At 26.4% G+C, this 18,017-nt stretch overlaps 1 protein-coding gene across 1 annotated transcript; it reads left to right on the top strand.

Moving 5' to 3' along the window:
• The first annotated feature begins 2,731 nt into the window (after window positions 1-2,731).
• LOC136075217 (uncharacterized) lies at window positions 2,732-9,094 on the top strand. The gene is made up of 3 exons (XM_065787704.1): window positions 2,732-2,865; window positions 2,962-3,029; window positions 4,647-9,094. The coding sequence occupies exons 2-3, from the start codon at window positions 3,026-3,028 to the stop codon at window positions 8,858-8,860; spliced, it is 4,218 nt and encodes a 1,405-aa protein (XP_065643776.1). The 5' UTR covers window positions 2,732-2,865; window positions 2,962-3,025; the 3' UTR covers window positions 8,861-9,094.
• The last annotated feature ends 8,923 nt before the right edge of the window (window positions 9,095-18,017 follow it).

Here is an 18,017-nt window from a genome sequence, read left to right as displayed (position 1 = left end):
GATTTTTTTGAGGTTAGAACTTACCTTACTATCCTCAACAAATTTCGATCCATGGAACGTTAAAATTAATAAAGGTCAACTTGAGGAGATAAAAAAATAATTTTATTTCTGAAATGGGGTTGCAGATTTAAGTATATCATTTTGATGAGAGGCGTTTTGTTCAAGATGTTCAAGAGACGGGAACAATTAGAATAATAAACCTCTCAAAAGGACAAATTTCAGAGATGACAGAACGAAGGATTCACTTATGCAGGTGTCAGAGCTTTATCAGATAGCATACAATCTCCGTTATTAGCGCTCAATTGGCTGTTAGGTCATCTATTGTTTGTACTAACTCAGCAGTCAAGGAAGCTTAAAACGAAGCGTTTGTAACCGCTCTTGAAACTAATATTAGGCGTCCTAAATTTTTAGTGATGATATTAGTCGGCTTAGCCATAACATTAGATATTCTCTCTATATATTATACATAAAGGTTGGTTATCTGTTCAGGTGTCATTTCTAGTAACTCTTGATATTTCTTGGATGTGAACCGCTATCCAAGAAACTTTGCGAACAATCCTTTTCACAAAAACACTCCTTCACTTCAGTTTCACTTATTAAATCCAAAACACTTTCCTTTTTTTTTTCTTATATAGCGTAATATTTTTTTCCTCCAAATAAATGATAACACAAAACTAATAATAACGATTGCAAGCAAAAGTAAATTTATATAAGTTAAAATTACATCATCTCGACTATTTCTTGAGCGTGATCAATAATATGTATGAGAGAAGCATATCCTTTGATCTGAGGTAAGTAAATGTTGTGAGTTTCATATTAGGTAATTCATTAAAGTCGTTAAATTTATCATTTTCATAATAGGTATCACAGATGTAATGACTTGCAAAGCTGCTCAATTTTATGGCTTTTTATTTAAAAAATTTTACTGGCAAACATCAAAAAGAATGTGCAAGCTACAAATTTTTTCGTTTCATTTTCTTTCTGAAAATCCTTTTGCATTTTGATTATATCTCGATTTCAGAAATTATATTTATTCAAATTAACTAATAAACTTTTTTTAGACTTCGATTTTATTTAAATCATTTCAAGATATTTTTTATATAACCATCATAAAAAATTTTTTAGCATATTTGAAAAATGAAAATAAATTATATCTATTAGTAATGAAAAAAATTACCTGTTATAAAAATATCAATAAGATGACACCTTTCCTAATGTTAATTTTTTTTGTAAATAAATTAAGGTGTAGTTGTACATAGTAGTTCTATTGGTTTAAGGTTAAGTTTATTTATTGGTTTAAGATTAAATTATTATATTGGTTTAAGATTGAGTTCAGGTTAATTATTTAAACCACAACATATCTAAAGCTAGGCTGTTTAAGCTATGCAAATTACAGTATGTGTAGATTTATGAAAGAGAATTTAAAAATTGAATGAAAAGAGAGCATTTATGATAAATTGTTAAGACAGTATAATTTTTAATTTTTTTTTTTTTAGGTATTGGCAGGCTGTACTTGAGTACTTACCATCCTGCAACGGTATTAAAAGAACCCACAACTACAAGCCAATTTAAAGTAATTTTCATAGCAGCATTTTCTAAGAAGAATTTTCCTTTGATTTTATTTACTAATTAGATTTCTTATATTTCATAATTTCTTTAAATTATTATTGGAGATTGTTTAATGTTGGTGTTTTACAAAAAGTTAAGTTTAAAAAATTATTTTACATTTAGATTTTTAGTTTTAATTTTTATTCAAAAGTATTATTATAATTAGAGTGTCCAGTTTTTGTAATATTTTTTTCTGCAAATGTCAGTTTGATATAGTGTTATTGATATTAGAGTATAATCTCAAGATATAATTAAAAAATGGTAGAATGAGGTACATAGACCAATGATCCTTACCTTTTGTTGTTTTATAAATCAAAGTCAAAGTTATCGCCAAAAGTCTGTACCGATAGAAACAACTCGCAAAAACTTTTGATATTAATTGGTCTCTTAATACTTTATTGTAATTTTTATATGGTTTCCGCTTACTATAACTGGAAGTGCACGCAAACTGGCAATAGAGAGATTTTTGAACAAAATTAACGCCTTGTTTGAGCATACACATATTACACAAAAATGTTGTTTTTAAATGAAGTCAAAAAAAATTGAACGGATTTATAGCTAATATATTTTTCTTTGTGAAAAAAAATATCTATATTTCAACATCAAAATTTGAACCACAGATTCTTCTATGTGTAATTAAATGATTTAAAATCACAAAAAATTGAGTAGCGTTTTAATTAGATAAAAGGCGTTAACTATTGCGTATAAATTTACGTAATTACACTGCTTTCTTTTATCACCTCATAAAGTCAGTTCAAAAAGTACAATGTAACTTGAACTTCACTGCTCGCAACTTGAAAATCTTTTGGTATGCTCATATAATCCCGGGGCTTATATTACCCGAATCTATTCAATAGAAGATTTTTACCATATTCTTTTACATAAAGTCAATAACAAACTCTTAACCTTAATATAGTAAAATCATTTACACGTGATTTTTAAAAATGTGATTTACATTAAATTTTAAGTGTCATATTTCGCATTAAAAGTTTTTCACCTTTAGTGGTAAAAATGTTCATCATTGTTTGATGAAAAATGAAACATGAGTTGTATTTTCGACAAATAAAAACATCTAAATAAACAAGGTTTTTCTTTCAGGTATTAATTACTACATTTAATTCCATTTTTTAAAATTCAAAACGTTTATTTCAAATAAACTAATATGTTAAAAAATGTGTGCATAATGCTATAATGTTTTTTGTATACATATCTAATTGTATGTGAAGATTTTTGTATAAGAAGTATCTTTTATTTTGTGTGAGTTAATATTATGTAATATTTACAGTTTTTATTGTTGTTAGTTTTTTCAAACTATTTTTATAACATTTATTAATACTTTATTTCATTTTTTAGCACAACTGCTTTTCAAAACTCAATAGAATCAAACCAGGAAGATTGTCATAAATTTAGTTGTTTTATGGGTAATTTTTATATAAATGCCCTTTTTTTTTAATTCTATGTTTAAATGATGCTTTCATTTATCGGTAGTAGTAGTAGTAGTAGTAGTAGTAGTAGTAGTAGTAGTAGTAGTAGTAGTAGTAGTAGTAGTAGTAGTAGTAGTAGTAGTAGTAGTAGTAGTAGTAGTAGTAGTAGTAGTAGTAGTAGTAGTAGTAGTAGTAGTAGTAGTAGTAGTAGTAGTAGTAGTAGTAGTAGTAGTAGTAGTAGTAGTAGTAGTAGTAGTAGTAGTAGTAGTAGTAGTTGTAGTGGTTGTAGTAGTTGTAGCCGGCATCTTTAATGCTCGTGAAAGAAATCATTTTTAATTTATACGTTTTATGTTGAGCTGTATACTTTTATTTAGCACAGCTGCTGTTCAAGATTATTAATAAAAAAACTATTAATGACTTATATGAAATTAAAATGACTATAAATGTGGTAAACGGTAATAATAATAAAATATATATAACTGATAAAAACATAAAAGTTGTGAATGTACGATATCACAAAATAAAAAATTAATATTAGTATTTATATAAATACGTTTACATCTCAACAATAAATTAAAAAAAAAAAATTTATGCCATTTTTAATTTTTTTTGTTTTTCCAGTTGTTTAAAAGTGTCTGTCAGAAGTGAACTTAACGTTTAGTTCAAAGACTACGAAATATTTCTGTATCATAAAAGTATTGAATAATGAATTTATGTTTGTTTAGATATGTATATCACACATATACATATCTAAACAAACATAAATTCAAAGATACAAATGCACTTTTTATCTACGCGTAAACAAAAACACAAATTCATAAGTATACACGTACACATTGACATATACTTATATATACGAATAAATGCATACATACACATATATACATAAATACATACATATAAACACACACGTTATTTATTTATTTTTTATTTTATTTTTTATTTATTATATATATATATTGATATATTTCTATTATTTTATTGTTATTCTTATATTTTTTTTACTTATTTTTTGTTTTATAACTTTAAAGAAATTCATAAATAATCGTTTATAATAACAGCATGATGTACGTTTTAAAAAGAGTTTTTAGAATTCGTAATGAAAGAAAATAAATAAATAAAAAATACATATTTATGAAATCCAAACATTTGCATTACAGGTTGATTTAACACTCGCTATAAATAAATGTTTATTTTTATAGGCTGGAATTCAAAACTCAAAAACTGAGTTTAAAATTAAAATTAGTACCTATAAAATTGTATTTTTACTTGAATTCTCTAGAGTTAACAATAATTATTTGATGTTTTTCAAATTGTTAAGTTCACAAAGTACATCGAGTTTTGTTTACGAAACCTTTTTAAAATATATAAAATTGTTATAGTGTAACATAAAACTTTATTCAAAAACAATTTCAAAACTAGCATAATTTTATATATATAAAAACTTTTTTAAATATAATAATAACGCGCTGCATTTGAAAAAAGAGAAATGTTTAGTAAGAAATTGAAATTTTTTACTTAATAATTGATAGTAAATTTATTTCAATTAAAATAAAAACTCTTTATAATACATCAAACCGCACGTCTATTTTGAGGTATTCAAATCTTTTTCAGAAAATTTATTTTCACGCAAGAAACTACTTAGTGAAATTCAAGATTATTTTTTACAAGATGCAAACAACTCAACTTTAGTATTATATGGAATGCCGGGTGTCGGAAAGACACATATTGCCAGAAAATACTGTGAAATATCTTATAACTTCTATAAAAACATTGTTTGGATTGACGCAGCATTCGGAATATTACAAACTTCAATGAGAAACCAATGTCAAATATTAGGTATCGACGTTCATGACTCAAAAGGAGATTATTTTAATATAAAAGTGATTGTTGAAAAAATTCACAACTATTATGAAAATACAAAGACTTTGTTTATTTTTGACAATGTCGACGACGAAAGTGTTAAAAATTTGTCAATGTACATTTCAAGAAAACCGAATTCATTCACGTTGATTACCTCCCAATGGAGAACGTGGTCAATTAATGTAAATAAAATGCTAGTTGATGTTTTTTCTTCTGAAGAAGCATTCGCTTTTGTAAAAAATAATATTAAAGAAAACACCGACGAAAACATAAGAAACTTAATTAAAGAACTTGGTCATCATCCGTTTGCAATTACTCAGGCAATAAAATATATAAATATACATACAATTTCGATAGAAAAATACATAAATCGATATAGATTGAAACCATCAGAAATATTGGACAATATTAACTTTCCAACCGAAGAAGAATCAAAGTCTGCAATAAAAGCAATTAACTTAGTTTTAATAAAATTAGAAAAAACTAAACCTTTTCTATTTAAAATATTAAACTGTTTATCTCATTGCGACGGTCAAAATATCAGTAAACAATTTATAACACAAATCTCAAATCAAATGGAAACAAACGACGAATCTTTAATAGATGAAGCCATTGGATTACTAATAAGTTATTCTTTACTAAACTGTTTTGGTGATAAAAAATATACAATACACGAACTGACACAGTTAACAAGTAGATGTTTTCAAAAGAGAAATTCAAGCACAAATACATACCTTGATTTATTCGAAAATTATTTTAAAGTTGAAATGAATGAAGTAAAAGATCACACGGATTACGGAAATCATTTTGTTTTTCATTTTATCTATATGTTTCGTACCAACGGAAAAAAATTTTCGGAAACCTTCCATCATATGACGGCTTCTATTCAAAAATTATTAGTATGTAAAGGTTTATTTGAAGAAGCAATCGAAATATTAAAAGCTGTTCTAAATTTTAATATAGAATCTAATGGTGAAAATAATGAAATAACGCTTGATACAAAGCATAACATCGCAAGATGTTTGTACAAAATGGGAAAATATAACGAAGCTTTAGAAATTTATTATTCTGTTGATAAAATACAAACCGAACTTTTAGGTATCAACCATCCGTCTACAATGACAACAAAACATAATATCGCACTCTGTTTGAACAAAATGGGAAAATATAACGAAGCTTTAGAAATTTATTATTCTGTTGATAAAATACATACTGAAATTTTAGGTATCAACCATCCAGATACAACAACAATAAAACATAATATCGCACTCTGTTTGAACAAAATGGGAAAATATAACGAAGCTTTAAAAATTTATTATTCTGTTGATAAAATAAAAACTAAAATATTAGGTATCAACGATCCGTCTACAATGGCAACAAAACATAACATTGCAAGCTGTTTGAACAATATGGAAAAATATAACGAAGGTTTAGAAATTTATTATTCTGTTGATAAAATGCAAACTGAAATTTTAGGTATCAACCATCCAGATAAAATGACAACAAAACATAATATTGCAAGCTGTTTGAACGATATGGGAAAATATAATGAAGCTTTAGAAATTTATTATTCTGTTGATAAAATACAAACTGAAATTTTAGGTATCAACCATCCGTCTACAATGACAACAAAACATAATATCGCAAGCTGTTTGGACGATATGGGAAAATATAACGAAGCTTTAGAAATTTATAATTCTGTTGATAAAATACAAACTGAACTTTTAGGTATCAACCATCCGTCTACAATGACAACAAAACATAATATCGCATGCTGTTTGTACAAAATGAGAAAATATAACGAAGCTTTAGAAATTTTTTATTCTGTTGATAACATACAAACTGAAACTTTAGGTATCAACCATCCAGATACAATGGCAACAAAAAATAATATTGCACTCTGTTTGAACAAAATTGGAAAGTATAACAAAGCTTTAGAAATTTATTATTCTGTTGATAAAATACAAACTGAAATTTTAGTTATCAACCATCCGTCTACAATGACAACAAAACATAATATTGCAAGCTGTTTAAACAAAATGGGAAAATATGACGAAGCTTTAGAAATTTATAATTCTGTTAATAAAATACAAACTGAAATTTTAGGTATCAACCATCCAGAAACAATGAGGACAAAACATAATATCGCAAGCTGTTTGGACAATATAGGAAAATATAACGAAGCTTTAGAAATTTTTTATTCTGTTGATAAAATGCAAACTGAAATTTTAGGTATCAACCATCCGTCTACAATGACAACAAAACATAATATCGCAAGTTGTTTGTACAAAATGGGAAAATATAATGAAGCTTTAGAAATTTATTATTCTGTTGATAAAATACAAACTGAAATTTTAGGTATCAACCATCCAGATACAATGAGAACAAAACATAATATCGCAAGCTGCTTGTACAAAATGGGAAAATATAACGAAGCTTTAGAAATTTATTATTCTGTTGATAAAATACATACTGAAATTTTAGGTATCAACCATCCAGATACAATGGCAACAAAAAATAATATCGCAATCTGTTTAAACAAAATGGGAAAATATAACGAAGCTTTCGAAATTTATTATTCTGTTGATAAAATACAAACTGAAATTTTAGATATCAACCATCCGTCTACAATGACAACAAAAAATAATATCGCAAGCTGTTTGAACGATATGGGAAAATATAATGAAGCTTTAGAAATTTATTATTCTGTTGATAAAATACAAACTGAAATTTTAGGTATCAACCATCCAGATACAATGAGAACAAAACATAATATCGCAAGCTGCTTGGACGATATGGGAAAATATAACAAAGCTTTAGAAGTTTATTATTCTGTTCATAAAATACAAATTGATATTTTAGGTATCAACCATTCAGATACAATGACAACAAAACATAATATTGCAAGCTGTTTGAACAATATGGAAAAACATAATGAAGCTTTAGAAATTTATTATTCTGTTGATAAAATACAAACTGAAATTTTAGGTTTCAACCATCCAGATACAATGAGAACAAAGCATAATATCGCAAGCTGTTTGGGCAATATGGGAAAATATAACGAAGCTTTAGAAATTTATTATTCTGTTGATAAAATACAAACTGAAATGTTAGGTATCAACCATCCAGATACAATGAGAACAAAACATAATATCGCAAGCTGTTTGGACAATATGGGAAAATATAACGAAGTTTTAGAAATTTATTATTCTGTTGATAAAATACAAACTAAAATTTTAGGTATCAACCATCCGTCTACAATGACAACAAAACATAATATTGCAAGCTGTTTGGACGATATGGGAAAATATAACGAAGCTTTAGAAATTTATAATTCTGTTGATAAAATACAAACTGAAATTTTAGGTATCAACCATCCGTCTTCAATGACAATAAAACATAATATCGCAAGCTGTTTGTACAATATGAGAAAATATAACGAAGCTTTAGAAGTTTATTATTGTGTTGATAAAATACAAACTGAAATTTTAGGTATCAATCATCCTGATAAAATGGTAACAAAACATAATATCGCAAGCTGTTTGTACAATATGAGAAAATATAACGAAGCTTTCGAAATTTATTATTTTGTTGATAAAATAAAAACTGAAATTTTAGGTATCAACCATCCAGATACAATAACAACAAAAAATAATATCGCACTCTGTTTGTACAAAATGGGAAAATATAACGAAGCTTTAGAAATTTATTATTCTGTTGATAAAATACAAACTGAAATTTTAGGTATCAACCATCCATCTTCAATGACAACAAAACATAGTATCGCAAGCTGTTTGTACAAAATGGGAAAATATAACGAAGCTTTAGAAATTTATTATTCTGTTGATAAAATAAAAACTGAAATTTTAGGTATTAACCATCCGTCTACAATGACAACAAAACATAATATTGCAAGCTGTTTGAATAATTTAGAAAAAAAGCAAGCGAGTTGTTTAATTATTTGATTATTATATTAGCTTTAATATATATTAAGTTTATCTGTTAATAAAGTATAATTAACGAATGCTTTTCTTTAAATTTAAAGAATTTCGTATTTAATTTTTATTATGTAAATCCTGATTTTTAATAAATATTAAGAAAAAAATGTTTGTTTATTTTATTGTTTATAGCTATAATTTTTCTATATTTTAAAGTTTGAATGTATTATTAATAATAAAAATTAAAAAAGGTGAAACTAAGCAAAGATGTTGTTATTGCGATATATATATATATATATATATATATATATATATATATATATATATATATATATATATATATATATATATATATATATATATATATATATACATATATATATGTATATATATATATATATATATATATATATATATATATATATATATATATATATATGTATATGTATATATATGTATATATATATAGATATAGATATATATATATATATTTAATATATATATATATATATATATATTATGTATATATATATATATACATTCAATATATATATATATATATATATATATATATATATATATATATATATATATGTATATATATATATATATATATATACATTCAATATATATATATATATATATATATATATATATATATATATATATATATATATATATATATATATAAATAACCAATTAATTCGATTCCCTCGGGAAATACAGTAAGGAATATTAAGAAAACGTTTTTTGATATAATTTTTAACTCTTACGATAATAATTTACTATATGCTAGTGTAGATGATTTTATTCTTTTGTTCTTATTAATTTAAATTTAAAAAAATAATTGTCAAAATGCATGCTTATTTATTTAAAAAAATAAAAATATTTAATATTGAGCGATCTAAATTGATTGATTACTCAGATAAAAATATTCGCGACAATACGTAAAGAGTCAATTTTGAACGGCTGTTTTTATTTTATTTATAATAATATTTTAATGACATTTTTTATCTTTTTTTATTAATTCTAAATAAGTGTTGCAATAAAAAAATTACGTATAAACGAGAATTTCGTGAATTTTTTAAAAGAACGCAGAGATTCAAATAAGATTGTACGCGGTTGACACGGATATTGCCAACCTAGCTGACCTAAGTTCACCACTTATATGGGATAAAGGAGTACACATCAACTAATTTGAAATCTAACTTTATGTTCAAGTTAAGTTTTCAAGTAAATTTTGAGTTTATAATGTGACAATAAAAACACCTGTAGTATGTGAGCCACAGTGGCGTAACTAGGGGAGCACAACCCCGCAAGGCGGAAGGGCCCCGGAGCTTAGAGGGTCCCGCGGAGATTTTTCACGTATTCTTAAATGAAAAACAGGTTTTTTTTACTATAATAGGAACTCTATTATTGATTTTAATTTCAATAGAAATTCTATTTTAGATTTAGTTTGAATAGAAATTCTATTGGACAATTTAATTTCAACATAAATTCTATTTCAGAATTTAATTTCAATAGCAAATCCATTATAGAATTTCTATTGAATATTAGTGAACTTTAGTGAATATTAACGTTGTCTATTATAGAAATACCGCTGATACAATTTAGTACTTTAGTATTTGTCTATAAAGTAGGGTGATTTTGAAGTGGAAAATTAATTATAAATTAATAAATAATGTTATATTTATAAGGTAGGGGCTTTTCTTTTTAATTGCATTCATGCAAAGCAGTTAAAGTCATATAATTATAATTTTTATTACAATAAATTGAGTTATCAAAATGCTTAGCTAATAGGTAATAAACTAGTTTTATTATAAATATTTATAATATTGGTAACATTTTTTAACTGCTTGTTAAAAAAATTTTGCTATTTTATTCTAGCGATTTAAAATTTCCTACATAAATTAATTACTAAGATCTTGAATTTTTAAATTAAAAAATGTATACAGGTAAAACCATGTTTTTGTGTTGGGTACCCACTAGGTTTTCTTATAGTACGAGGATAGTACAAATTAACTAAGAAACAAAAATTATGTGTACATATTTAATATAAAATTAAAAGGGCGGACTCAAAATACGAACGAAAGAATAAATACAAAGTCAATTATTTATTCAAAAATATTTAGCTATATATATTTATATCTATAGGGTTAACACATAGATATAATTGTTCTAACAAAATATTTTTCTTACAATAGCATGGACTCAAAAAGAACTTATATGAGTGGAGCCAGAAAAAAGAAATTAAAAAAGTGATAGATTACGTAAAAACAATAAAAAGATATCCTTATTTTTTTCATCAGTAGAACAGAAACCTAGTGAAGTAGTTGCAGATAAGAATATCAATGTCGTTACTTGTACTTCTCAAGCAACCCAACAAGAAGAAATGTTATCTTTTTCAATTAACTTAGAACACAATGAAATTCCAAAAGATCATAATGAATCTCGTTATAAAACTAATGCAGATATTTTCGCAAATCCTAACAATCTTACCGATGCAATGCAAGTTGAAGAAACAAATCCAGAACCAAATATATTTCAGGAATTAAATACATTAACAACAGATATGGGATATTTTAAATGAAAATTTCTTGATGAAAGCACAAAAAGATTTATTATTTCCTCTGAAAGATGTAAACCACAAGGTCCATTTAAAAACAATCCTTCATAAAATTGTAGACATTTTTCCACAAATTATTATTATTGTGCATATAAATTTGGTCAAACTCAGCGATTTTGGCTCTGTTATTCCAAAATTCTGGACTCAGCATTTTGTGAACCATATTGGTAATTTTCAAATGATAAATATAACTAATGGCGTTCGGGAGTTCGAGACTGGAAAGGGCTAAGTAAAAGAATAAAAAGTCATGCTAATAACCTAAAACATATTGAAGCATGTCAAGTATACGATCATTGGAAACAAAACAGGACACTTAATGAGAATACAGAGACACTAATTCGTCATAAAACTTTATTTAGGAAGATGTTATTAGAAAGGCTATTTAACATCACTTTAATGTTAACAAAAAATTCACTTGCCTTTAGAGGTCATATTGTTGGCAGATGAATTTTACAGTGGCAATTTTTTGTCTCAAATGTTTATTTGCTGTCAAAGTTCGACAATATAATGAAACAAGTACTATAAGCCAAAAGGCACTATAAAATATCTTAGTCCAGCTATCCAAAATGAAGTGATTCAATGTTTAAGCAAAAATTTAGAAAAAACATTATTATTGGAAATAAATGAATCTTTTTTTCTATGATAGTTGACACAACTCAAGACTTATCTAGAAAAGTACAGTTAAGTTTAATTTTTCGATACGTTCACATAATTCGCAAACAGGACACTCAACCTCTTCAAATAGAGATTAAAAAAACATTTATGGGTTTTTATGAAACAAAGGATCGTTCGGCAGTAGGTTTACACAATTAACTTTTATTATTGCTTAAAAATAAAGGAATAGATTTAAAAAAGTGCTGTGATCAACGATATGACTGAGCTAATGTGATGAGCGGCATTTATAACGGAGTTCAGAAAAAAATAAATAATATTCAGCCATCTACACAATATGTTCATTGTGCGAGTCGCAATTTAAACCTGGTTTTAAATGACGCTGTTTCTGCTTGTAGAGAAGTAAACAACTTTTTATAATTTTACAAGAAATTTACTCCTTTTTTGACAACAGTTTTAAAAGATGGGATTTGCTATCAAATTTTAGCGGAGAGTTGGAAGTAACTTTAAAAAAATTAAACCCAACAAGATGGTCTTCAAGTATTAATTCTTTATTAGCTATAAAGTTACGCTTTTTAGATATGGTTAAAACTTTAACTGAAATTTCTTTAAAATATTCGAAAAGAGTAGAACAAACTAAATCTTTAAAATTAAGGGACAAAATATCAAACTTTGAATTTGTTTTTATTTGCGTCATTATGTATCACATTTTAACGAATGTAAATTATGCTTCAAAAAACTTAAAAAAAAAGTACATAGACCTATACAAAGCGGCCACGTTATTTGGTACTCTCAAACTCAAGTGAAAAGATTTTAGATCAAATTATGATTTATTTAAATTTAGAGGCTGTTACTATATGCAGTAAGTGAAAAATAAAACAAACATTTAAGGTTAAGAGGCAATCCATATATGCGAGACATTTCGGTGATTTAAGTGGAAGTGATTTAAACGATTGCGCTGAAAAAAGTTTTCAAATTGATATTTTTTATAGGATCATAGATATTGTTAACGTGCAAATAAGTGATAGGTTTACTGGAATGGAAAAACTATCAAATCTTTTTAATTTTTTGCAAGCTCAAAATTTAATAAAATTGTCTGATGATGATCAAATTAAATCAGCTAAATTATTGCAACAAAGTTACCCGGACGATTTGACCAAACATTTTCCAACCCAATTGATGATTTATATAATTATTTATTTTGCCGTTAAAAAATGTAAACACATTGCAAATACATTTATATAAATTATTGGCTGGAGCAAGAAGAACTCAACGCCGTTAATGCATGTATTATGAAATACACGAATTTTGCGTTTTTATAAAAAGGTTATGTTTCACTGCATATTTTTAGCCCGAATAACTTATTTATTTTAATTTTTTTTTTCTCCTAGCGCTTTAGTTTGTCTAAAATCAAACAAAGTTAAAATTTTTTTGAAATTACTTAAGTTTAGATACAAAATTTTGCTTTATAGTTGATGAACCATATTTTGGTATAAAATGGTGCTGCTCTCAATGAAGATATAACATGAAATTGAGAAAACAACTTTTTCGACAAATTTTTAAGTTATATGTTTAATTTCTAACCAGTAATGTGTCTGCAAACATATTAAAGGTCGAAAAAAATTAGTTATTTCAAGTTTAAAATCTGTTTTTTCCATTTTATATAAAAGTTTTTATTAATATGAGTGTGAAGAACACACAAATTGACATACGACTAGTTAAACGTTTTAAGGTTTGTTTAAAAGTCTAAGCTCAAAATTTAAACATTACTGTGATGTGAACCACCCCTATTTTATAATGCCATAAAACTATTTAACTAAAATTCTGGTCTTTAAATTACCTTTGATTAATATATATATTTTGTTTGAATATATATATATTTTTTTATTTTTTTCTGTAGAAAATATGTACACATATTTCTTACTCCATCGCAAAAGATATGTTGAGTTTTAAACAATATATATAGATATTGTTTAAACTTTACTTTAAACTATCTTTTAAAACTTAACTTATATTGTTAATAGACAAATGTTGCAGACCGGAAAAAAAAAATGTTATCAGCGAGAACAAATAAGACAAAAAAGTTTGAGAACTTGCATTAACGGCGTTGAGAAGGCGTATTCAGCCTTATCTCCGAGCCCCATTTAGAAAAAAAATAATAATAATAGCAATAAATTCTACATTACCGTAACGTAAAAAAATATATAAAATAACAAATAGAAATAAAAATCGAAAATAACTAATATAATTAGAAATAAAAAATAAGTTTTTTTTTTTTAAGAAGTGTTGAAAACAATTGCTAAAATGTTTAACAAATATGTTAATAAAAAATAAATTAATGCAATCATTTTTATTAAAAATGACATCACAGAAGCAACTAGATTAAAAAATTTAGCTGACATACTGCTCATCAAATACAGTTTTATATGGTGCGATTTTTCAAATGTAAACACAGCAATATTGCTATCGATGACAATACCTGTGACAATTACAAGTGCTGAAAGATCTGTCAGCAAATTAAAGACTATCAAATCATAAGAAATGGCATGTTTTTCAAATTAAGGATTATCAAAACAATTAAGAAATAGCATGTCTCAGGAGCGTCTCTAACAATTTTTAGAATAGAGAACGGAAAAGCACAAACATTAGAATTACATAAATTATTTGAGGAATTTGCGAATAAGAAGAAAAGTTTATACTCAAAGTAGTTCAACAAATACAAAGTTTCTTAAAATATTCTTCAATTTTTTTTTCTATTCTTGATAGCATTCTAAGAATTACTGTCTTAAAATAGTACAGCTATTATGAAAATAAAAATTCTGCCATAGGCATAAGTGAGGTAAAGTTAGTTTTTGCTATTAAGTATGCATCTCTTAAACATAATTCCAATGTTCGTTCTTTTTTATAATTATTTTGAGGAAAGATTCTAGATTATTTCTCAAATTTATAAAATTATTTTTTTATATACTTAATCGTGTTGTATTAACTCAGTATAAAAAGCAAATATAGGATATTTCATTTGTAAATATATTTTGAAAAAAATTAAAGTGGGAGGACCTCTTTACTTTTTTTGGGGGAGCCCCAAACTACAAATTACCCCAAATAGTTACGCCACCAGTGAGCCACTACATAAAATTTGATAAAAATTGGTGCAAATGTAGCATATAGCCATACCAAACTCTAGATAAATTCTGTTTTTGGAATTTTTTACTAGTTAAGAATTTAAAGCAGTTTGAGTTTATCTTGTGTTAGTTTTTTGCTAGACCTCAAAACTAGGGAGGGTCACTTTTGAAAGTTTTTTGAATTTTGGTTCGGCTGGGCATTTTTCTTATTTCTTTGAAAATATGATGCTGAGAACCAATTCTCTTTTTATTTGCATTTAATCTTTAGTCAGGTAATTTTCAGCCTAAAAGATTAAGTTTTATCATAAATATATCGTTAATGCAAAGTTATCAAAAATGCTTTGCTACTACTCAACAAATTAAAGTCTAAAAAGATTCCTTAGCCTTAGTTAACCTAGTTATATCAATAATATATTAAAGTTGCATCAAAAGTTACAACTTTATGGTATATTTAGTCTATACGCGTAAAAGACATTAAAATATTGATAACAGCATTTTCTGCATATCTTTCTAAAATAAGTTGCTTACTCAAAATAAAAAGTTAAAAAACTGATTATAAAATTTACAGCAGATCCTTCTTTAATTGGTTCACAGGCATCAGCTCTCATTGAGCCGTTGTAGCCCTTATGAACCCGTTTCCTCACTCAGTACCACATACCAACATTAAAGCTCTGGTGATCTTTTTCACAATGCGTCCAATAGATTGATCGTGAATAGGGAAATTTGGTACAATCATTGGATTATAAATAAACTGGTTAATATCATCTTTCAAAAACAACAAGTAAGAACCTGTTCACTGATCTTCTCTGTTTCCCAATTGATTAAATCTATTAGATTATTTGGTTCAGTGTTTATCACTGGTATTCTTTTATTTCTGTATTTTTTGTCAACGTCCGTTTCAGATAAAGTCTTTCTATCTAAATAAATGCCAAAGTGACAATTTGTTGGTATGTAGCGCACAAATAATTCAGATAAGCTTGAATCCTAGTTTTTTCTCTAAAAATTGAATAACTCTATCCTTTCAACCCATAATAATTTTTTATTTCTAGTAAAAAAATTAGTACATAAAATTTTAAACTTCAGTTAAGAAATAAAAATAAAACCTATGTTAAGATTCGTTGAATCTCCTCTAATTGCAACTAATTGGTTTTCAACACTATGTGCCATTATCCAATCATACAGTTGTTCAGCAGGTGTTCGAGCTTCGCTCTCCTCTGAATTATTTACAAAGTGGAATAAAATTTTCCACCAAGATCAGAACAGACGCTATAATAATCTTCTTAGATCTCCCTAGGGTAAGATTTACCATCATTGCCACATACAACTGTTTTTGTAAGGTCTTTTCTACCATCAAACATCATACATTGTATGTCCTCTTCCTTTACTTCATTGTTACGTTTCTCTTTACAGACCTTCATTACTCTTTGCTCTGATCTCTCAAATTTTTTATATCCTTAAGCTTGGCTTTTATCAGGCAAATGATATTTAAAAATACCTGCATTTTTGGCTGTTTTTAATGTTACAGTGCCTATTGATGCAGTTGCTCTGTTACTTGTACCAAATCTTAATGTCAACAAAGCAATATGGTTTACATTTAAGGTATTTAGCAGAGAAACTTTTGTATTTCTTGTAAATAAACATTGTCATTATAATCATTCTCAGCATGGTCTGACTCCATATCATTTGAGATAATACATTAGAAAACTGTACTCTCTTTGATTTTCTAACTCTCTTTGATTTGTCCTGCTTTCTTTGATAATATTTTTTTTGTCTGAATACTTTTTTCTATCAAATGAACCTATTTGCATTCCACTTTTAGAACCAACTTTATCCCTCTGCAACTTTAAAAATTTAAGTTCAATTATAGGAATTTTATTTTCCTAAGAACACCGGCAAACGAAATGAAAAACTTGGTTGCAGCCATAACAATCGGATTCTTCACATGATTTCATTGAACATTTACACTTAGCTATGTCAAACAGTTTATCCAGGAATAATTTATGATTAGATAGTTGCTTAGATGTTCCTCTACCTAACGCCAAATTATATGATTTTTTGCAGTCATATATGACTCTTTTATCTTTTACTTTTTAATCAGAGATAATGGGTATAAAGGAATTAGCTTTTTACTATAAATATTTACTGAATAAAATATTTTATTCACATAATCCGGTCCACAATTTTTCAGAAGTTAGCCTTAAACTTTGGTCATTTTCTTCAATCCTTCTTAGAAAGAGAACCTTAAAACATCTTATAAATTTGGTAGTTCTGACTCTAATAGCGTTTTTCCTGTACTAATTAGCTTTGTTAATTTACATCTGACTTTATCACAAGTTTTTTGAGCCATTATTTATAACACAGTGGACTACCGAAATTCGGAAGCGGAAAAATAAAAGTTATCCTACCAAAAGTCTTTTTTTAATGGTTTAAAAATATCACGTGTCACAATAAAAACAAATAAATAAAAACATTTTTAATTAAATTTACTTACGACTAAGTAGTGTAGTGTGTAGAGTCGTTGCACCTTGCGCCGACGCTCGGGGTAGGAATCCCACTCGTAATAAATCTTTTTTAATTTTTAATGCTTTTTCTATGTTCTATGTTTTTTAAGTTTTATGCTTTTATGCTTTATTATTGACTAAATTATTTAGGGGTATGCGTAGTGAATAGCACAATGAGTGTTCATGCATCAATAGACGCAATTGAGTGTTCATACACCGACTGATTTAGGGATAGGCACCGAGGAATGTACATGCATTTACAAATTTAGTGATAGGTGTAGTGAAGTGTACATAATTTTACTAATTTAGAGAAAGACGCAGTG

This window comes from Hydra vulgaris, chromosome 01, assembly GCF_038396675.1.
Source record: "Hydra vulgaris chromosome 01, alternate assembly HydraT2T_AEP".
Classification (NCBI taxonomy): domain Eukaryota; kingdom Metazoa; phylum Cnidaria; class Hydrozoa; order Anthoathecata; family Hydridae; genus Hydra; species Hydra vulgaris.
This window is presented reverse-complemented; position numbering and strand designations above follow the sequence as displayed.